At 43.9% G+C, this 23,948-nt stretch overlaps 1 protein-coding gene across 1 annotated transcript in view; it reads left to right on the forward strand.

Moving 5' to 3' along the window:
* Positions 1 to 23,948, forward strand: part of thada (THADA armadillo repeat containing) — a 122,253-nt gene that overhangs the window by 60,586 nt on the left and 37,719 nt on the right. Inside the window, exons 29-31 of the mRNA XM_004554581.3 lie at positions 3,859 to 4,027; positions 19,228 to 19,331; positions 21,844 to 21,926. Of these exons, the coding sequence (XP_004554638.3) occupies positions 3,859 to 4,027; positions 19,228 to 19,331; positions 21,844 to 21,926 (356 nt within the window). The remainder of the gene's footprint in view (positions 1 to 3,858; positions 4,028 to 19,227; positions 19,332 to 21,843; positions 21,927 to 23,948) is intronic.

Below are 23,948 nucleotides of genomic sequence, written 5' to 3' on the forward strand. Positions count from 1 at the left end.
CACCTCAGCATCGCTGTTATCAGTCAGAAGTGGGCTTCTCTAAATGACTGGCCCACATTGGACACCTTTCACAAAGTTTTACAGCCTCTTCAAGAGTAAAGAGGCCTTCCACAGATGGGAGGAAAACAGTTGATCTGATATCCTCGTGTTGGTGTTGTTCCCAGATCATCATACTAAATGTTGTTCCAGGATCAACATTGCAAGTGACCAATCAGAATGTTGTGACGTCATACCTTTGCGACTTCGGGAAAAACCGGCGTAAAACAAAAAACTGTACTTAAGCTGCGTGAAACCGCCTCTGTCCGCCGATCAACAGACCCTGACCCTAACCCTAATCGTAACCCTTTAATAAACAGTAAGCAGAATTGATATTGTCCTTGCAACATTGGAATTTCATAAATGCACGAATGGCTTGGCGTGCAAAGGAATAACGTCACAACAATGTGATTGGTCACTTGCAATGTTGAACCTGGAACAACATTTTCATGATGGTCTGGGAACAACACCAACACGAGGATATCAGATCATCCGTGGGAAAACACCAGGTTAGGTCTGTATCTGGTCCAAATAATAACATAAACACACTGGCCACCTGCAGACTTATGAGATGTAGTTTAAAGTTGATGTTTTTGATATGTCCTACAGCGGCCACCGTAGCGAGAGTTATACTGTTGAATTGGGGAGGACTAAGAAAACAGAAGTCAGTTGACTGCAATCTGCCGATAACGTGAAAACCTTACATTCTGTAACTTTCAGTGTAGTTTGATGTCCAGGTGAAAACTTGACACATATTATTTTAGGTTATGAGATCTTTTTGATACATTCACTGTTAACTGGATGTCTTTGGGTTTTTGCCTGTGGGCAATTTGAATATGGCTCAGTTCATACGGGCTGTTGTAATATCAAAGATCTACACAAAACTGACAGAAGCATAAATAGCAGTGGGAACATGATTATGTTTACATGATTACGTTTACATTATGCTGGCTGTCTGCCTAACCAGGCATGTACAGTTACGTGCAGCCATGATTATGCTTGTCGGGTTCATACCGGATGTTTTTTAATTTGACACACATTCTAGTGGTTTTCCACACAGCAAAATAGTCAGGACAAAGAAAGAGTTTTGGTGGTAAAGTAAAAGAAGGATTGTTTTTGCTTGGCTAGATCGCGTCCATATGAATAAATGAAGGAAGCCAAATTGTTTAATTTGTCACTCCTTGCTTCTTAATTTGCTTACAGTAGGTTCTTTGCTAATCAGCTTTGACTCTCAGGCTTGTTTAGCCAACATGCTTGAGTCTCTGTGGAGGAAGCAGTTCTCCCAGCTTTCCAAAATGAGGCCCAGATGAGCCTGATCCAGGCCAGTCAACAGTCTGCCTACTGAATCCCACAGGGGACGTCCCTGTTCCTAAAATTACAACCTTCCAAACTGTCATTTCCTTTTGCAAAAGACTTTCAATGGGACAAATTAGCACAGATAGTTAACATATGGGGCCCAAATGGGGGCTGGGACGAGTGGAAAGTGAGGAGTTTGCATGAAATTTGGTGGGTTTGTGTGTGGGACGTTTGTGCTCATAAATTCACGTGTGCAGGCGTGCAGAGCTCAGGAATGCAAACTGTTGTCTGCGTTTGATACAGGGCCCTTTGGTTGTCTGTCTGGCTGTATGTGTGTGTGTTCACAGCAGGTGGAAAAAACATTTGTTAACAGTTGATCTGTTGCTCCAAACAGCCCCCACTTTGTTTCAGTGCATACCGATTGGACGTTTCTTGTCACTTCTTGTCCCGGTCTCTCAGTCAAATCACCAGGAGATCCAACACTTGATCGTTTATTGGCTTTGCTGCTTCCTCTTAACAGATGCTGTTTATTATTAACATACGCTCTCACGGTGCTATCCAGATATCTGCTGACATATCTCGCCTCCACTCAGTACCAGAGCCAAAAAGATGGGCTTCTTTTTCACCTCCACATGCCGCTGCAGCATGAGAGGTGTTTCACATTTCTCTGGAAGCTTCTTTGAATTTTTCATAGCAAAGCCGAGGGCCGTTTTTGGCCCCAGCAGCCAGTTTTAATGCCATGAAAGCCCCTAAACAGGCCGGCAGTATTAATGTAGCTTTGATCCACTTTTTACTTTTTTGCATGTAAATAAGTATGCATGCTTGTCATAGACACCATGACATCACCTATTGGTTTTTGCACTCTACATTTTGAAACATCAGCATTAGCATTTTTGGCCGGCACCATGTTAGTTTATTGGAGCCAAAAAGTGACTATATTTGGATTGGAGGGTGGAAAGGGTAAGGACGGCTACATCCATGAACTGTATGGGTGCAATACTGGACTTGAGGAACAAGGTATCAATAAAGAACTCCTCAAAACTGCAGCACAGACTTATTGGATGGTATATTTCACACAGCGTCCCGCCACCTCAGTAGGATTGCCCTCCTGGCCAACAGGGAACAGAATGATAACGCCTGTCTTTTATATGCACCTCATTCCCACTGATGCCAAACAGAACAAGAAGGGGGCCAGCGTCACACTGAAAATCCTGGTCAGGGTATGAAAAACGTCTGTCCAGAACTGAACAAGACTGGGACAAGACCACTACATGTGGATCCGTGAGGCTTCAGCAGTTTTGCATCTGTCACAATATGGAGTGATTTCAGGATAGATATGAGATAATCTGGATTTTGAGAAATGGACTCGATGCACCACTTGAGTTTTTTCTTTAAAAGTGGTAAGATTAGGTATTTTAGCATAGCAGTCTGTAGTAATTGACTCACTGGGGAGATGGCCCCAAGTGGACACTAGAGGAACTGCAATTTTTAGCAGTTTTTACCAGAATGGCTTTTCAGCTTTGTAGGATGTCACATTGTGACTTGTCTGTGCTAATATATAAATGCACGTGTATTCTAACTGTGACACGTACATGAGCATTATTAAGACTCAGGGTGTTGTGGTTCCTTTCAGAAACATCTACATACAGTATGTTTGGTACACAGTCTCCAAGAGGCAACCGTTAGACTTTTATGTTTGCTTTTTCCTGCTTATCTGTTGAAGGCAGCCAGTTTAGTAGGTGTCAGTTTTCTTCCAGTGTGATGGCTGTTTTTCGTGGAACTGTACTCCAGCTATCTGTTTCTGCAAGTAGCTGAACTCTTACTCTGCTCCTTTCGAGCCGTCTCACCCTTCCCCCTTTTATCTCATTCAGGTCTTGGTCATGTCCTTCCCTCATGCATCGGCTCTGTTATGACATCGGAGAAGGAAAGATTAGCAGCATGTAAACAAGGTTAATTTTAGCATGCACCCGGGGTGACTAGCTGCAGCCTCCATCACCGACGAACACTGTAAATGACCGTGAGCTGGAGACATCTGCGCCTGTGTGTGGGCGAAAACAAAATGTAGTAGGCCGTTTCCTGGCTGGTTAGGTAATGATTCTAAAATATTTGATTCAGGGTTTATCGGTCATCAGCTGACCTGGGAGCAGTTTGTTTTTCCCTTTGCAGTAGAGGAGGGAAACAGGAGAGGGAGAAAAAGATGTTACATAAGCAGTGCAATAAAATAGCGGCCAACTGTCCAAACCAAATAGCTCATAGGTCATCACTGAGAATATGTCCATGACTTAATGTGGTCGGGGAACAAAATAACGATACTTCATAATGATAATATACGTGGTGATTATGTTATTTGTCATAGAAAAGTTAGAATAACAATCTTTGACTTGTGATAGCGGGGAAACATCAGTACTTTTTCCATGAAATCAAATGATATATTACATAATGCAATACTGAAAGATTATCATAACGACGCCGCCATCATCTTTCCCCAGTTTTTCCACGATACTAATGTTTTTCTCTGCTCCACAGATGCGGCCGCTCGGCTGTGTATCGCACCAGAGAAATGGCAGCTCGGGCTCTTGTCCCCTTTGTCCTGGTCACGCAAATCCCGTCCACCGTCCAGACCTTGCTGCAGGAACTTCCTCTAGAACCAGGACCCAAACTCCAACAGAACCGCATCCACGGCACTCTGCTGCAGGTCTGCTCCCGTGCACACGCCAGCATAAACCAGGACACACACACACTTTGTAAAGATGACACCGAGTTGGGGAGGGGGTGTTGTTTTAATGATCGCAAAGATTCTTGTAGAGTTGGATTCAAAACCTTAGTAACTTCAGTGTGTTCGTACGTGGTTGTTCTCTGTACGAATCAGCAAAGGAGCACACAGTTCTAAGTTACGTACGCCTGTCTCAACGTTTTGGATTTTGATTCTGTGCCCGTGTGAAAAGAGGGTGCACAACAAGGTGCTCTACTGCAAATATGAGTAGGCACACTTTGTTACAGTTTGTCACGTGTCACGTACACAATCATACAATGAAATGCTTGTTGCTGTGCAATTAGAGCAATAAGCAGTTAGCAACAGTACTCCTTGTACTCTGAACTTAAAATCTGCCACATTGGTGAGATGCTGGAGTCGGAGTCTCACCACGGGATGAAGAAACTCACTGGAGAGGAACCTGAAAGATGCTTGAGCCGGCCACAATATGGATCCGCCTAGCAGCTAAACTTTCAAAATAAAAGGGAACGAATCCGTCTTAGATGGTGTTGTTTCACGGATGATAAAAAGTTCTCAATCACAAGTCTTTAGCCAGTGACTGTATGTGGGAAAAGCCTTTTTTGAAAATTACATAAGGCACTGGCAACCGATTACAGTCACAAGTATTTCTTTTGTTAATCTGACCTTTCACAGTACAAATATTAAAACTAGTTGTATTCTATAGAGTCCATTCTGTACTAGCTGCGTGAAATTGTAGACCAAAGGCAGTGATGGAAAACAAAGACATGAGAGGCAGTTGATTTTGCAGAGGTCTCTGGGAGTGCCTCCAGCTCTTAGGCTACGTTCACACTGCAGGCGAAAGCGCATCAAATCAGACTTTTTTGACCCTATGCGACCCATATCCGATCATGGTGTGACAGTGTGAACGGCACAAACCCGATATTTTCAAATCCGATCTGGGTCACTTTCGTATGTGGTACTGAATCCGATACATATCCGATGTCTCAGAAAGCGACTGCTGTGTGAACGGTCAAGTCGCATTAAATCCGTCTTTTACGTCACTGACACAAGACAGATGCCAATTATCAGCGCCGGAGAAGACATCGTGAACGCTTCCTGGCCATCCAGTGAAACTGTTGGGAAGACAACGTTGGAGAAACGTGAACATTTTATTTGTACTGTATAATCTGCAGATTCTGACAGAAATCTGCAGCTATCCTTTGAAGCACTACTCCTCTAAAACAGTAATAAGGATCATTATTAGGTTATTTACATTATTATGTAAATAACAAAATAACTTTATAACTTAAAGCAAAATTGGGAAACGTAAAGTCCGAAACAAGTCTTTATATTAACGGCCATCAGTCAAACAATACTGTTTGCTCTGGGTCTAAACAGAGCGCGCTGTGTGTGACGTCGTCTTTTGCGCATGCGGGCCGCTTTGAGGGTTCACACTAGAGCGCATTTGCTGTCGCATTTTATTTGTAGTGTGAACGAGCAGACAAAAAAAATCGGATTTGATCAAAAAATCGGAATTGATCAAAAAATCGGAATTGAGCATTAAGACCTGCAGTGTGAACGTAGCCTTAGTGAGAGTCATGAATCAGTGCTGAAGTGTGCCAAAACGCTTCATGTTCAGATGTGCGTTTAAAAAGCATGTTCAGCATGAAGAAGGCGCTATAAGGCTTCTGCTTGTCTGGCATTAGATTAGGGCTAAACGTGGGGTTTTATTTTTCACGTATTTGGGCTGTTTTGTATGCTTCAAAACTTGTGGCGCATTTAAAAAAAAAAAAAAAAAAAAAAAGAAGCAGCTTATTAGAGCTAAGGCACACATTTATACATGAAGCCAGCATGTTCACTTGTCAGGAAAATTAGATTGTATGTAGTTTTTACCCCTCAGCTATAAAAGGCAGATGGGGGGCTGTCATCAGGCGCAGCGGCGAGGACAAACGAGGCAACGGGAGCTTCAAATCTCAGTGAAGTCGCCTAGGATTTGATGTACTAATCAGTGTGATGTAGAATAGGAAAAAGAAACTAGACTCCAAGCACGTAAACACGGATGTCAACGCCGCCGGGATGACATATTACATGAAAATGAGCTTCTCAGTTGTTTTATGAGGGAGGAAATGCATTCATCACAGTTGTTAGCCTTCAAGGACACACCGTGTATCTCCAAAACATAAACTTTATTCCAAATGAAAACATGACAATCATCACCACTGGACCCGAGCTGCGATTTGCGTTTCCACCCAGCAAAGAGAAGAGGCAGAACGCAATTACCAAAGCAGTTATCACGACGGGGCGTATGCGGACGCCAGCGGAGAGGTTGGAGATACAATGCATCACACCTCAGCAAACACACACATTATCTGTCAGTCCCACACACTCAGTTACCGCACAGAGCCTGTCCAGACAAGGCGGTTATCGCAGAGTAAATTCCAGTGTTTAGTTCTGTCATCACACTCTGACAAACACAACCAAACAGTCTGCTGGTAATATCAACACACACGGGAGGGGGGAGTGGGAGTTTCCCCGGCCTTTTTATTGAACGCCACTGATGGGGTCGGCCAGGGAGCCGGTGGGCGTGGAGCGGTAGGAACCGGGGGTCGAGACAAAAGAATGAAAAAGTGCACTTCTTTTTGGAGAAGATGGAACACTCACGGGGGGACGGCGGTCTGGACTGCAGGGAGGTCCGCTGTGGGATGAAGGCATGGATGGAGGAGGGGAGGTGGGCCTCTTAAAAGCTTAGAGGAGATTTCAGGAGGAGAGCGGTTTACTCTCCTTTCCTGTCATGGTCGCCACGTGTGAAGCTTCCCCACGTCTCCTGGTCTAGCTTCATCCATCTTCATCTATGTGCCCTCTGTTTCTGCTCATCTTTTTATTCTTTTGTTTTGTTGTTGTTTCCCATGATTCCCCTCACCTCGGATCTTATTGAATCCAGACTTGTATCATTTAGAAGTCACCACCTTTACATGTGTCGCCAGCAGTTTGTTTTGTTGTCACACTGTAACACATAAACACAGGTGAAGTCTTTGTACACAGCGTGCTTCATACAGGCGGCAGCTTCTGAAGCTGAAAATTAGGAACTGCAGTTCCACCAAAAGGCTCATTTCCCTCTTCCTGACAAATGTGGATGTATCTGTTTTAAATAAAGCTCAGCCTTTCTGTTGAAGCTTGATGTTGATGTTAGTGGCGTAGCTGCTTTGACTGGCTGGTTGAGTCTAACGCAGGAGGCTGCAATCACTCGATTGCTAGTGCGATAGTCTCACTGTCATTTGAGGTGTCGGTGGCTTTTGGATCACTTGCAATGCAATTACCTAACAAAACAAATCCTGTTACTTAACACTGACACAGGTATCTATGCCTGTGTGGTGTACCTGTACAGCTTTGCTAAAGCGGCTTGATAGCATTGATTAGCAACTTAGACTAAACACAATTACCTCCATGTCCAAAATAAAGACTTCAGGACTCTGTGTCACAGTGGCTTTGTCCATCTGTCATACAGTAACATGGCTCTCTATGAACTATAAGGTGCAGTTCAGACCACATTCAATTCCCCTCTCGCCCCTCGGGGCGGTCTTTATCCTTCAAGCTTGGTTCTCTACCAGAGGCCTTGGAGCTGGAGAGTCATGTGCAGTATCTTAGCTGTTCCTGGACTGCGCTCCTCCCGACAGAGATCTTGGATGTTGTTCCTGGGACCTGCTGGAGCCACTCACCTAGCTTAGGGTTCGCTGTTACCTTCACCCTCTGCATCTTTGCAAGCTCCATATACTCTCAAGACACAAATCCACTTCTCCATTCTGAGAAACTATGATCCTTAATTCTTAAATAGAGGTTTTACTTAAAAATGACTAAAACCATTTTCAGCTGAGCTCACTAGAACCTGTTTTAACTGAAATCGCTTCTTACTGCAGTCGATCTCTTTGAGCATTTGCTGCTGCATACTGGTTACCCCAAGAAATTACGAAGTTGGTGTCCCACCACGGTGACTGTTCCTCAGCTGTTGCTATGTGGATCTTTTTGAGTGCACAGGCTGAGAAGCAGGGGCTTGAGCCAGGCTCCGTTGGCTCCACTGGCCCCCTCTTTAATCACACCCCTGCATTAGAGTTTGAATTTGAAAAGGTTTATTCACACATCCGCTTATTTGGCAGTTTTAGTCCGTTTCAACCCCGTTTCGCTTCCTCTTCGTGCAGTTTTTTCATTTGAACCTTTTTTGTAGCCATCCTAAGACGGCTCACATGTAGTGTATGTCACATTCGCACAGACACACAAATATGTGTACAGGATACAGCAAAGCCGAAGCCTACAGGCTTCCTTAGACATTTCATTTCCTTTTTCCTTCCACTGAAAGCACACCAGACCATTGTACCTCACACACTGTCTGCTCAGCTTTGCTGCATCCACAGTGTGAATACATAATAAGCCACTGCAGCACATATACATCACGCTTCCTGTTTTTAACTTACAGTTGTGTTGAACATCAGTCCTTTTACTCTGAATTGTTACATATTTGGGTTTAATTCTCCATTTATTCCTTATTAATAATGCTGCTGTTATTAGGCCCGCTATTTTTTGCTATACAGTTACCCCGCCAGTGGTATTGTTTTGTAGTCATACTTATAATAACATTATATAATGAGATAAAACTGCGAGGACGGAATCCTAATTAATGCTACGATGTGTAAGTAAGATCTCCCACGTGTAGCTCTGAATAGCTCTGCTCATCTGTTTTGTGTTAATTAATAATTTGATGACTGCGTCAAAGCTTCAGGTGTCTCGAGTGTTTCAAGAGTTCAATAAAGTAACGATGAACTCGTTTGATCGGCGGGGATTGATTATCTGTGGGGACTATCTATACCGAGGCTACAGATAGCAGGTGAGTAGGTGTACGCTAATGTGAGGGCACAATGAGGGCATTGTGGAGATGATGGAGGCAGATATGCAAAGAGCTGCAGAGCCCAATGCAGGTGAAGTGGTCTAAACTTAGTAAGACAGAGATAGAGGTCTGAGTGTACGTGTGGAAGGGAGCATCTCTCTCAAACGCACACACACACACACACACACACACACACACACACACACACACACACACACACACACACACACACACACAGATAAAGACGGTAGCCTCCTTGCTTTGTGTGTGAGAAACAAGGACGATGTTTAGACTGGAGCTGCAGAGACGCGGAGCGAGCGTGCACGCTAGCAACATGCACGTACGTGTGCACGTTCATGTATGCCACACTCTGGCGCTGTTTACACCGAGCTTACAAGGATTCTGGTTTTGGCCCCGGGACCTGTCTGATGTATGTTAATGTGCGTCGCTGTGTGTGTTTGTGTATAACAGGTAGCAGATGTTTTTGCTCGAGGGAGAAATGACTTCCTCTGTTATTGTCAAAGAACAACTGTTAGTGGGCCGAGCGCGGAGCTGGGAACCATCACCGCTACCGAGGCCGGCTCTGCCACCCTGCTGACTTTCACACAGGCGGTAATAAGTCGGATACAAGGAAATGTTTCCATCAGACACTTTTTTTTGGCTAGTTTTTTTTTTTTTTTTGCACGATTATAAGAATTCTTTTGTACTGAACATTATAAATCAGAGAAAGTTTAACCACTACTCTGACTTGACTTGCATAAACTCCAAATAAACAGTGACTATCTCACCCCAGATCCTCATCCAGTAGAGCTCTCTGCTATGAAGAGTAGCCTAAAGGTTGTATCAGGGTTTGTATATAGTTAACAACTGACTGTCAAATACAACAAAGTATAATTCAACAGTATTTCAACAATGGTTATTATTCACTTCCACAGTGACCTAAAGGGTCCACTTTTGAAGTAGAAGTCTTCAAATAAAGTTGTTAATGTGTAATAATGTAAGAGTTTGCGTTTCCCTGTTGCTTCTTTTTCTTAAACTACATCTCACATGTACATCGATGAGCTGTAATGTTGATTTACTGAAATCTTTCAGATTTTTGCATTTCGTCTCATGAAGTTTTCACACACGCTTTTGATTGGGTGATTAGCGTCACATGGGATGAGTTACAACGCATGCGTTTGGTCTGCCGCACGTTTAAGCCGCATTCAGTTGCTTCTGGAGTGAGTCGGTGCGTTCCAGTAGTAAAGTCAGGAAAGTAAAGACAAAGGCTCTGCAGATCAAAATAGGCCTACTGTAAATACAAGAAATGTTGCTCAGAATAAAATGCAAACAGTCTGTCAAAATCTAGTAAATCTGGGTCCTTAAAGAACGGCCTCTGGGTCCGGATCCAGACAGCAGTGCGCCTATTGGTGATGTCACTGCTGGGATTTACAGAACATTAGGATTCACTGACATTTTAAAATGGGAGTCTGAGGGATTTGCTTTTGAAGTCAGCCAGAGGCAACTTGAGAAATTGCGGTTTTATGCACTTTGATTTTAGCTTAATGGATCAGCCTCGAAGCTCGTCCCTTGAAGGCCGGCCTTCGCTGATCCTGGTTCTGCGTAAGGCTTCTTTCTGTTAAAATAGTTTTTCCTTCCCACTGTCACCAAGTGCTTGCTCACAGTGGCATCTGAATATTGGGTTCTTGTATATATTATTGTAGGCACTAGGGTTGGGCGATATGTAAAAATTGTCCAACCGACATCAGTCCAATAATCCACGATGGGCGATATATTCACGCATGCGCAGACTTTTTGATGGCCGCAGCAGTGTAATCATGCACGGACTGATTTGCACGTTTACAACACAGAAGTCCAAACATGGATAAACTAATTTCCCAGAAAAATTAGGGCTGTCAGCGCAGTCATAACGATTAACGTGATTAAAAAATTTTACGCGCTCAACTAATCTGGAGCACAGAATAAACAAACTTTGGATAAACTGCCGAAATGCGGTGACGGAGACATTTCAGGTATTTTGACTCAGTCTGCGCTCCAGGTGGGTTAATTGTTAATCGTGTTAGTCGTCATGATGGTGCGTTAACGCTGACAGCACTAAAAAAAACAAAAAAATATAAAGTCACCAATTTAGGATGAAAGCGGTGTGCCGCTTGTGCAGACGTATAGTGCGAGCAAAGTACCCAAACATGACTAACTTGCATGAGCATGCACGTGTCCACCATCCGGCTGAGTATGCTAGGCTATCACCAGCTTCTGCAGCTCCATCAACAAGCATTTGGGCGCACTCTGAGGAGGGGGCATGTGCTCGCAGATGAAAGAGGGTGCTGTTAAAACAGCGCTACTAATTTTTTATTCCCCCCCCCCCCCCCCCCCCTGTTGACTCTATTAGCTCCATTGTTATTAGCAAACTTGCTCATGGGCAAATAAATAAATAAATCGCCCCTGTAAAAACGATCAACGATGGGCTCAGCCTATCGTCGATTGTCGATATATTCGTCCAATCGCCCAACCCTATTAGGCACTTTTACTTCGCAACATAAAGAGCTTGAGGTGACTGCTGTTGCTATATAAATAAGATAAAACTGAATTGAAAGAGTTGCCTTTGTCCTAAATTTCCATACTATATTTCTCAATTTACAACAGTATTTTCACCTTTTACACACTTTTAGTGGCACAGACTGATCTGGGTTTTTGTTTTGTTTTTTCCCCTCGAGATGGAAAGCTTATTTGACTATAACATGTTCTGTGCAGAATATATTACAGTAGTGTGATAGAAATAGGACATTTTCATGCATGCACTGCAGTTCTAGATATACACCGACACTGTACGCAGCGTTTTCAGAAGTCAGAACTCATCCGAGGCAGGCTTCAATGTCCTGGCCTGATTCTCTCTACGTCATCCGGATTTGGTCAGCCTGATTAATTGGTTGCACTTAGGGCAGTGCTGTCTTCTGCGTGGCCTGGGTGAGACCCCTTCCCGGTAATCAAACATCTCTGAAAACCACTGGATTCACTTCAGTCACCCCGTCTTGCCCAAAACCTCTGTTGATACAATCTGGACCAAGCTTAACAAGCCCACCAGATAGACCGGCACTAACCCAACCCGACACTGGACTCCACTCTCGACACGCGCCAGCAGCAGCCCTGGCCCACAGCGCCGGGTACAGGCCAGACATATAAAGCTGCGGCCTGTGGTGGTTTGAGAAGGGCCAACTCGACACATGTAATCCTTTGTGTATTTTCACAACAGAGGCTAAATGAGACTGAGGAGGCTCTTGAATTCGGAGTATCGTTGTAGCCTCGTCTCTGGCAGCAGTTGCGTTGGTGTAGCTTTCCTCAGTGCATTCTTCTCTGCTGTCTTCAAATAATTTTCTTTTGGCCTGACGACTGCTGCCTTTAGCCAGCGATCTGCCTGGGCTTTCTGAGAAAAGCCTCTGGGCTGAACCAGAGAAAGAATGTGTGCGCCTGCACACCCAGTCAGCCTGCTTTTAAAATGCCATCAGATATATCCAGTCCAGTGGGAATCCCAGGTGTCTCGTATTGGTGTCAGACGTTTTGTGCTATTTTGTCAACATACAGGTGGCAGTTCCAACCGGGCAAAGTGGGCAACTGCCCAAAACATTTCTTACAGTGGTAGATATAAACCACTCTTGGTTTATGTCCTTGTTGGTTTATATTGAACCCATTTTATTGTATCTAATTTTTTCCCACTACGTCAACATACATCAGGGATTTATTCATTTGGCAACCCCTATAGTCACAAGTCGTCTCAATGGATGGCTTTGTTTGATGGCTGTATGAATTCTAGGTTATGCAATGTGGTTGCATTACATCGCATTATTTAATATTGTAACCGTTCACTCTTTATCGAATACCGTATTTTTCTGACCATAAGGCGAACCGGATTATAAGATGCATTAAGTGAAACAAAACAGTCAGATAAGGCAAACTTTACTCAACTTATTCTTTTTGCTTCCTCCTCGTCCGTAACATTGATTCATTAATGTAGAATTATCTCGCAGCTGCTCTGTTTCCGTGCTGTTGCAGTATATTAATGACTAACCTCATATTGTGGATGGATTATCTCAGTTGTTCTTCTGACTGAAGTTTGATCCGTTTACAGCATCCTGCCATGCGATTGCATTTGTCCCTAACCATCGGGAACCCTCACGTTAACTTTTATTGAGTGGAAAAGAGTTAGCGTTCATCCTCCAGCTTCACTGTTTGTTATGCTAACATAGCTGTGTCGCTAGCGATCACGTAGCACATCATTATATACCAGCTAGCCCAACTTCAGTAACCCTACAAACGTCACTGCTGTTTAGTTTTCTGTCTTCATTTATGTTGGAAGTGATAGCAGAGCTGTACGTTTTCATTTTTTACAGAAATCTCTCAGTCAGAACATGCTATATCATGTTTAGGTGGAAACTAGCGAGCTAACTTCCTGCTAACTCTGTTAAATTTAATAAATTCCGTTTTCATGGATTCCTGGATGTTAAACTTAATTGTTACACCTGGTAAATCAGCAACGCTGATCATTTTATTAAAGGTGAAATAATTTAGACAGTTTTTAACTCTCAGTGTACCGTAGTGTTTGTTTGACTTTGGGACCTGAAGCGGAGTTTTGGCGGTGTTGCCAACTTAGCGACTTTGTCGCTATATTTAGCAAGTTTTCACACCGCCTTAGCGACTTTTTTTTTTCTAAAAAGCGACTAGCGACAAATCTGGAGACTTTTTCTGGCATTATTGGAGACTTATGACTACTTATTCACATGGAAGCACGTATCGCTCTTACTCTCAACAATCAGCGGTTGCTTCAATCTGCACCTCGCCTGTGCGAAAACGCTCACAGGCGGCAGGTAGTCCTCACGCAGCAGTCGCCCCAAGCTGATGTCAGAGCAGGAGATATTCACCCCTACCCGTTAAAAACTGCAAATGAATCGCGCATGAGCGAAGTTGCTGCTATCGGTTTGCTGTCAGTAAGCACAACCAGAATTCATACATAAGGCGCACTGTCGATTTTTGAGAAAATTAAAGGATTTTAAGTGCGCCTTATAGTGCAGAAAATAGGGTATATTCAAAAGGACTTCATGTGATTCATAATGAGCTTCACTATATTTGTCCAAAACCTTATTTAGGAATATGTTTAGTCTGTCTTCACATCATGATATATCGTGATGTCCTGCCTTAGTGTTGTGTCCAACATTTGGAGACAATTTCCCTACCAGTGTTGGATGCCTGTAAACTTCATATGTTTACGTCCTGACTTTCTTCTGCAGAATTGATTTGTCTACCACTTATTTCCAATCCATATTGTCGAACAGTTTCCATTAAAAATGTATATATATATTCAGCCATTTTAAAGTTGTCAGTTTTGCCCAAGTACAAATGTAATGTCTCATGTTTATGGTCATTAGTTGCTGTCCACTCATATCATTGATCTTTACTTCTGTTATGTACAAAGTAAACTAACCCCTGGCCTCTTGTTCAGGGAGCTCCTGTTTTACTACTGCAGGATATTCGACAGCTGAGTGTCAATCCTTCACACATGCACACCCCCTATGCTGCTAGTACCAGTATGTACACCCGCCTCTGGACATAATAAAATAACAAACAACTCCCTGGAGGCCAGCTGCGATGCTCTGTTATAACTGTTAACAGTGATATAGTCATGCACATGGAGTGCATTTATAAGCTTTGTTTGTGCAAGAATACGGCCGTGCAGGGCAAGGGAAAGTTTGTGTTTCTTTTGTTTTTTTTTATATTTAGCTCGTCTTTATTGGATCTCTTTTTGTCTAATTGGGCGCGTCCACACTCTGCCTAACCTCTATCTGCTTTTATGTGAACGCCGATTTATGCGTTTCTTTGTGAATGTGTTTTACTGGACGGAGCCCCGGATTGCTGTGCAATTATTTGCGCTTACACTTGCTTTGTGCATGTGCGCGCATGTGCGCTTGCAACAACATGTGGTCAGTCTGTGGTTGCGGCAGTGGGAGGGACGGCAGGGCAGCCTGATAACAGAGTCTGAAGGGACCTCACATCCACCACCACTATTTTTAACGGACCCAAAAGCAGAATGAGGCTTGTTGCAACACACAAAAAGGCACACACAAACAGTTAAATGTCTGCTTAGAGAACAAGGCATACAAGGAGGGTTTGATATTTTCATAATTCAAGTTTTTCTTGTATTTTTTTTGTCTGAAGTTCCAATCCACAGCTATAGGGGGACGCGTGGTTGCACTATGAGGTTCTAAAGTATCTAAAACAGCTGCATTGATAAATATCTTTTTATATGATATAATAAATATGTCTGTTTTGAATAAATGCACTAAAGCCTCGATTATACTTTCTGCATCCACGGCTCCACTGGGATGTGAAGAGATGTGAATTTCACGATCATACGGTGAGCGTGAGAGTCTGTGTTCACGTTCCTGCATGTTTTTTGTGATCATGTAGACTCGTCTGCAGAGTATTTACATTACAATGCACGAACAATGAATGTGCCTCAAGGAGTGAAGTAAAGAGACGAATAACAGGAATGACTTATTGGCAGTTGGGTATCCAGCTGTCCATGTCCGCAGTATAATCAGTATAATCAGGGCTCAACAAAGACAGACTTGCAACCCTTCACACTAACATTCACATCTACCGATCTTTTAGAATGGCCTCTAAACCTAACATGTGTGCCTTTGGACTGTGGGAGGAAGTTTAAGTACCCAGAGAGAACCCACACAGGCACATGCAAACCCAAAACCTCCTGGCTGTGAGGCGACCACTAGACCGCTGTGCCAATTATTTGCAATGTTTGCAAACCTCCATGTTTAAATAGAAGCACATACACTGGATACTTTTTTCATATTTTAATGTATTTTGTTGCCAGCGATGTTACCAACTCTCACCATTCCCTCAAATAGTGTCTGAAGGACTTACAACATGTCACATCTAATCTGAAGAATGTGAAGTATGTTTCTCTGAAAATCTGAAGGATGTGATGCGCATGCTTGAGAATAAATCCACTCTGGAGCTGCCTTTCTTCTGGCTAATGTTAGCTAACTCCAGTGTGCCTGCTAACACAGAAGACCGTCAGATAGCAAAAGCCAGTTTTAAGTGGTTAAGATTTAGCTGCTAATTTATCCAGACTCCCAGAATTCATTTGGTATCCGGCCATTTTTTATATGAGTTTATCAGCTAATAATGTGAACCAAACATTGTCTGATCTATGCAGCCACAGCTAACCCGCTAACCATATCTGTTATTGCTTGGAAAATCATGTCGAAGTGGAAATTGCTTCACCACCTAAGGAGACCCATAAGTCTAACTTATATTTAATGAGCAAGCATAACTACAGTAGCATTTATTTTCTACCTTAATAATAAACAGTGGGCGCTAAACCAGCTAGCTGTATCCATACAGTATAAAAGATGCACCTAGATATACGAAGATAAACGTTTTCACAATCGCCTCATCTCAGTTTCAGAAAAAACAGATGTGTGGAGGATGGATGGGTCTGACTGGGAAACTGGCTGCTCATTGGATTACGTGTCATCAGTCACAACCTCAGCATGAATGTGTTTTAAGGGGTCAAGACACAAAGCCATTATTCTGTACATTTCTATAGGATCACAGGTCTGTTTGCAATCACAGCACCTGCCATCTAGTGGTCTTCAGAGAGAATGCAGGTTATGACATGCCATGCTGTGTTTTATACGGTCTGTGTCTGCAACCTTCATCTCTTTTTATTGTTGCAGCATTCAAAGAGCTGATACATACGTATACAGTACATACGCTTGTCTCCTAGTTGTTTTAAAAGATTCCTGGAAGTCAGTATATAATAGTGCAAGCTCCTTTAAGCATCTTATACATTATAATCATACAATACACAGTACTGCTTTTGTTTTTCATGTCGGAACCAGTTTATTTGACCACAAGTCATATGATCATTTTCCTACAAGTGTGGAAGAAGTAGCAAGAAAGCAGGAAATCCACATTTAGGCAGTCAAGGGGGAAGAAATCGGACATTTGATCAACAAAAATAAGCCTGCAGAAGGTCTCTGTGCTGCTGTCTTATCGTCTCCCATTCATTTACGCTTGATCCTATCCCGGGATCTCCTCCCACAGTGGGGTGTAGTTCTGCACTCTGTCTTTGGGAGGAGGAATTCTATAAATATTTCGGTTTTCTCCGTGCCGGGCTGGATTGAGCCGGTTGAGCCTCCCATGCAGGGACTTCCCAACCCGGTGGATGAGGTGTAACTGTGGAGTGCAGCAAGAGAGGGAGAAAAGACAGAGCTCCCTGCTTTGGACACTGGAACCAGTGCTGGAACCGGTGATGCTGCTCAAGCAAACTTTTAATGAGCAGGCGTGTGCTTGTCTAAACTGGAAGTAACAGCACAGACCACAAAGCATATCGAAAAACCTCTGGAGTACTTTTGGATCTGCACTTTTTCTTTCTTTTTTTATTTTAGCAAAGTGATAAAATCGTAATAATGTGGTTAAATGATTAACTGCTCTTATATCAGTAAGCTAATCAAGGCCACCATTGAGTTAGAAGTCAGACCCACAAGCTTTCTTTAGAACTCAACTATTTTGTAATATCCTGTATGGCTGTGCACCAGCAAGTTTTAAAAGACACTTGATGAAGTTTCTAGATTTAAACCCCCACCAGAATAGATTCAACATTTCATCATCCACGCAGGTAAACAAGATTATTTTAGTCTGGCACCGTGGCCGTGAGCAAACAGGGTGATAGGTTACTTTTAGAATGACTTCCTTTGCCGAGCTTGTTGGAACTGGCAGTGAAAATGAAGACATATTCTTATGTTTGAAATAATGGGAATCAAAATTACTTGGAAATGTTCAATATTTGGTTTGGGAATCTGCTCCAGCTCTGGCTTCTCGTAGGTGGAAAAGCCCTGAGAGAGAGCTGACAGCGAGAGGAAGAAGGACCTGGAGGTGTGGAAGCTGTTTGTGTGAGCCAGTGGGTGTTGCCTGGGCGTGGAGACTGCAGGAGATGAGATGGGGCAGGCCAGAACTCAGCGGCCAGGCTTGGTGCTACGTGGTCGCCCTGGTTTTCCCCACGTTGCCTTCCCTGCATAGCGTAATGAATGGCTTCCTACTGGTCTGTGGCCATGGCCCCAGCTTAAAGAGTATACTTACCAAGGCCCAGAATACACACCCCAACCAGCCAGCCAGCCTGTGTCCTGGCCTCTGAATACTCCCAACCGCCAGTCCACCTGCTGCAGACTGGCTCAGTCTCTCATTGGCAAATCGGCCGAAGTGAAAAGAATGATTAAATCTTCATCGGGAAACTTCTTGCTTTCCTGTCCAGAGACCAGAGGTCACACGCCAGGATGGAAAGATGCTCCTTTGGAGCAAGCAGCGTGTTGACCTTTCAAAGTGTGCTTTGAGTATTTACTGGAGAAGAGGGAACATCAAAAGGGACAACTCTGACCATCTTCTTGTCATTTAGGTTGAGCAACTAGTGGTTGGTGGAGTTGCTGTGTAGGATTAACATGTTCGCGTCCCGGGCTGTTTGGCTCAGTGTAATAAATAAAACAAGACAGAAAGCCCGTCTAACAATAATTTCCCATGTAAGATTTCTTTTTATGATTGGTTTGTAAATGCACCATAAAAACCATTAAATTCCAGACAAAGAGGAGTATTTGTGCTGTAGTCCAGACGTGGTTGGTGTCCAAGTAAATTTTCCTCCAGGGAATTCGTATTTATTGTCTTGTAATTACTGATGATTCGCAAGTTTCATTCAGCGCACAGTGTTTTCTCACCCTTTAGTCCAACATTTAGGAGCTCACCCTGTTGCCAAATGCAGTCATATAGCCAACAGTAGAAAATCCCCATCAGTAGTGGTTTGATGCTTCATTTCATAATGAACCTATTAAGACTGAGTGCAAACCCAAACATGTTACACTATCCCTTTAAGGTGTGATGTCATTGCGTGGCTTACCCTTTAGAGCCTAAGGCAAACCACGATTCATTTCACTGATAACACGTCCTACAAGGTCCATCTTTTATCTACACTTACACACTGTAGCTTGTGATTCAGTAGTTACTGTCTACATGCATCAGATCTCTGCCACACAATGTGGTTGAAAAAGAGGGGAAAAACCACTCGAACAACAGAGTATCAGTAACATGTATGTGTATGTATCACTCTGCCAAGATGTAAAGATGAGTGGAGTTTAGTCTGTTTCTGTAGGGCTTGTAGATAATTCTCTGTGACTCTGACTCCTGTATAATAAATATCCATTCTGTCTTTTTCAATTTGTGTGTGTGTGCACGTGTCGGTCTGCAGGTGCTGTTTCTCTTGCGCTCCTACCAGACTGACTCACACAGACCCCTGCCAGCAGGAAGCGGCATCGGTGAAGCTCTCTGTCAGCGCATGTGGCTCGCTTCTCGGTAATCCTAAACACGCCCACACACAAACACACAGATAAGCATCCATCCCTCTTTTCCAGCTCCCTCGCCAGAAGAATAGCTCCTTGTCTCACCGTACATCCCCTCCCCGGCCCTGTCCGCTTCATGTCCTGCCCCGGCTTCCATTTCAAAGAGACTGCCTGCTGACCCATCTGCATGCAGTCCCCCCCCTACTTTCCCTCTACCTCTTGCCCTCCTGCTAAAAGTCCAGGCCTCAAGTTGGGGCACAGTTACCTGCCACCCTCCCCCCACCAACTCCTCCTCTTCTGTGTGAGGTCAGGTTTAGGTCTCCTGTGCTCAGGCCCTACAGCAGATAACACAGCGCCACTGAGTTAGCAACACTAGCCCTACTAGCTCTGCTTGGTTACACTGATGAGCTTTTATTAAGATGACGAGGTGAATTCTTGCTCACCAGAGCGTACCCAGAGTCTGCTCGTTTGATCGCCCGGCGCCGGGAGCCCGGCGCCCAGATCTAAGGACATCACAGGTCAGAGTATCTTTGTTTTTGGGAAAAGAAAACCTCCCAAACTCATCCAGATCACCACTAATTTGAGGCAGCCGCCTTCCAAAAAGGATGGAATGCATTGTTCGTCTGGTCTGAGTCAGTGTTGGGTTTTGGCCTCACACCGATCCTTGTGTTGTGTCATTTTGGACTTTTTCTGGCTCCGCGAGGGTGTCCGCGCTGCAGCGATGACTCTGGCGACGTGAAGGGCCGGCGTGAGCCTGTTAGGACCTTCTCCAGTGTGTAGTTTGGATCGCGATCTAACGATTCAACTTCTTACAGCGTGTTTGATGATGATAGCTCACATTCACAGGACTCATCGCTGCCAGAATCTGTCATTAGTTAACCAACAGTCGCTCCTCTCTCTCATACACACACCGTGCTCCATCTCGAGTATCGTGCGTGTATTAAGCGTGCAGGCGGCTGATGTGGGGGCATGTGCGCGTTATTAATATCCGAGTGATGAAAACATGACGTCAAGCTCGCACACTGTCTCTGTTGTTTTCTCTCGCACACACTCGCACACACACTTGTGGCCTCTTGCAGCGCTGTGGTCACAATCTTGATAGAACGCACACACTTTGCAGCGGCCACACATAAACTGGGTCGACATTTACAAATAATATGACAGCAGCGAGAGCTTTACTTCACTAATGTGCAGGGCAGGAATAAAAAGAGAATAACACCAAGTCGTTCGTGTTTTGAAGCCTTTGTGTGAAAACTCCTGTGACATTCAGGAAATAAGTCCCGTCTAGGATGACAGAGCTGGGGGCAACTCATATGATTCTGGCCTATTCTCAGCCATCAGGATTCATCAAAAATGAGAACACAAATCACTGTGCCATTCAGTGTCTGATCCCATGAGCTACTGACCCACTAATAACAGTAACTGTTTGTCTGTGTCAGTACAATTAAGTGGTTTATGTGTCGTTCCCAGGAGGCGTTCAGGACCTTACTTGTTACCGATCAACAAGGAAGCGAGCAGTCTGATAGTGAAGTGCTGTGTTGGGGCATATGGTACTATAAGGTCTTTCAGATAAGACGGGTCCCGATTATTAAGGCCGTGGATGTGACCAATGTGACAAAGCTGCCACTGCTTTCAGATGTTTACAGTGTATGAAGTTTCCAGTTTATTAGGAACACCTAACTCGCGCTGTTGCAGTGCAACACAAAAATCATGCAGGGCTGTTTCTAATGTTCGGTTTTTGAAGCCTCTCTCAGAGAGGTGTTTACTCAACCGTGTGCTCATTTCAGCTGATTGTTTCCTTTGCTCTGATTTATTTTATCTGGTCAATTTTTAGATGTTTCGCTTGTTTGACTGTTGAACTGTAGGTCCAGGGTGTGTTTTTTCTTTAGCTTATGTTTGAATTTTATGGCGTTTTGTGACTTTATATGTTATATTTATGTTGGCAGGTTTGTTAATTTGCTCAACTAAATTGAAAGCTTAAAGCTTGACACCCTACTGAGTGAATGTAAACACTTTGTGCTGCATACATTTGTGTAGGGAGCAGACTGGATATGGCTGGGAAAAAGGTATTTAAATGGATTTTATCCACCTCCTGGTTAGAAGGTCGTACAGTGCTGTGCAAAAGCGGCATGAGCCACAGAGCCCACACTCAGTTACAGCAGAGATCACAAACGTTCTCACAAGCAATAAATGCACCAAGTTGGCCATGCCCATTGCCTTAATTCAACAGTTTGTGGTGAGGCATCAGCCGGTTCGTGAAGAAAATCTTCGTCTGTGATCTTAATGGGAAACAGATGATCAGTGACTGGAGGCTGCAGTGTTATCTCTTTAAATCGATAAGCAGTTTAGGAACATTTAGGCAGCCTACTTGATAATAGAGATCCTTCATTATTAACAGCTCTTAAACACAAACTCTGTTTTTCCCCCCAACGTGTCTAAATGTTTCTACGGCTTTTGAGGGTCAACCGATTTCAGTCAATTTTCTGTGCTGGATCAAAGACGGCCTCGTGTTTCTCTCTTTTTAGACAGAACAGTTGTGTGGTGACCAGAGGAGCCTTTGTGGATGTGTTGGTGTGCCTGTGCGGGCCTGAGATCAGCATTCTGGAAGGTGAGTAGTAATTGTGGGATCACTACTTTTCACCGGAGTTTTAATGAAGACCTGCAGAAATATGCAGAGCGTGACACAAATGCAAGTCCTGCACACTACCCACAACCACGTGGTGACACACATACAGTGACATGAAAAGGTTTGTCTGTGTGTAAAACACAAGCTGATTAGATTGATCATCGAAGCCAAAAAGCTGTATTTTAATCATCCACTTTGATCCAGTCTGGATCAGGATGGTTTAGGTGTTTGTTACTGAACTTGTAAAGATGACACCAAAAATAGTAGACATGGTTAAGACAGAAGTTCAAACTGAGCATCAGAATTGGGAAGAAAGGAGATCAAAGTGACTTTGATTGTGACATGGGTGTTGGGGACAGAGCGGCTGATTGGAGCATTTCAGAAACTGCAGATCTGCTCTGATTTCCTCACACAGGCATCATTACAGAGAAAGTTCTCTGGATATTTTCTCTGGATGAAAATGCCTTGTTGATTTCTGAGGTCAAAGGAGAAGGAGCACACTGCTTTGACATGATATGAAGACAACAATAGCCACTTGTAAGAAAAAGATAACTTTTTATTGTCAGTGCACACTCATACCTAATATACCTTATTTTTCGGACCATAAGGCGCATTAAGCAAAAACAAGCATTTGCATTCATTCTCCAGCTTTACTGTGTTTATGTTATGCTAACATAGCTGCGTTGCTAGTGATAACGTAGCACATCATTATATACCAGCTAGCCAGTCAGAACATGGTATATCATGTTTAGGTGGAAATTAGCGAGCTAACTTCCTGCTAACTTCTAACTCTGTTAAATTTAATAAATCCTGTTTTCATGGATGCCTGGATGTTAAACATAATTGTTACACCTGGTAAAGCAGCAGCGCTGCTCATTTTATTAAAGATAAAATAATTTAGACAGTTTGTAACTCTCAGTGATGCCGCAGTGTTCGTTTGACTGTGGGACCTGAAGAAGACCGAGTTTTGGACCCAGATCTCTCCGCGAGGCTCCTGACTACGGCAGCCGTAATGCTCCGGCAATACATCAACCGGTGCAGCTTTGTATCTTACCAAAGTCGTACCAAAACATTTTTTGACAGATTTTCGAGCACCGCATAAAATCGATTCAAGGTCAGTAGCACAACCAGAATTCATACATAGACCACAGTCTGTCAGACTCGGCCCCCACCGGTCCAGCACCATCACACTCAGCACCGGGTCTCCACAAGGATGTGTTTTGAGTCCCCTCCTGTTTACGCTCTACACATCCGACTGCTCCCCTACCCATCTCTCAAACACCATCATAAAGTTCGCGGATGACACCACAGTGGTTGGACTCATCTCAAGGGGGGATGAGTCGGACTACAGAGATGAGGTCAACAGACTGACTGAGTGGTGTTCAGTTAACAACCTCCAACTGAACACCACGAAAACTAAAGAACTTATCTTGGACTTCAGGAAGGGCAGAGCAGACCCGGCCCCACTTTACATTCACGGGAGCTGTGTGGAGAGGGTACACTCCATGAGGTTTCTGGGCGTGCAGATATCTGATGACCTCTCCTGGACTGCAAATACCACGGCGGTGGTTAAAAAGGCCCAGCAGCGTCTCCACTTTCTGAGAGTGCTCAGGAGGAACAACCTGGAGGAGAGGCTGCTGGTGACATTTTACAGAGCCACCATAGAGAGCATCCTAACGTACGGCATAACAACATGGTATGCAGGGTGCTCAGCTGCAGACAGGAAAGTACTGCAGAGGGTCATCAACACAGCCCAGAAGATCACTGGCTGCTCTCTGCCCAGCCTGGAGGTCACTGCAAACTCTCGGTACCTCAGCAGAGCTGGCAATATCATCAAGGACCACTCTCACCCCAGCAACCAACTGTTTGAACTATTACCGTCAGGCCGACGGTACAGGTCACATAAAACCAGGACAAACAGATTCAGGGATAGCTTCTTTCCCAGAGCTATCAGCGTAGTAAATAAGCACAAAAACAATTGAACCTATTCCATACCGTCACTGT

The sequence above is a fragment of the Maylandia zebra genome, linkage group LG13, assembly GCF_041146795.1.
Source record: "Maylandia zebra isolate NMK-2024a linkage group LG13, Mzebra_GT3a, whole genome shotgun sequence".
Taxonomy (NCBI): Eukaryota; Metazoa; Chordata; class Actinopteri; order Cichliformes; family Cichlidae; genus Maylandia; species Maylandia zebra.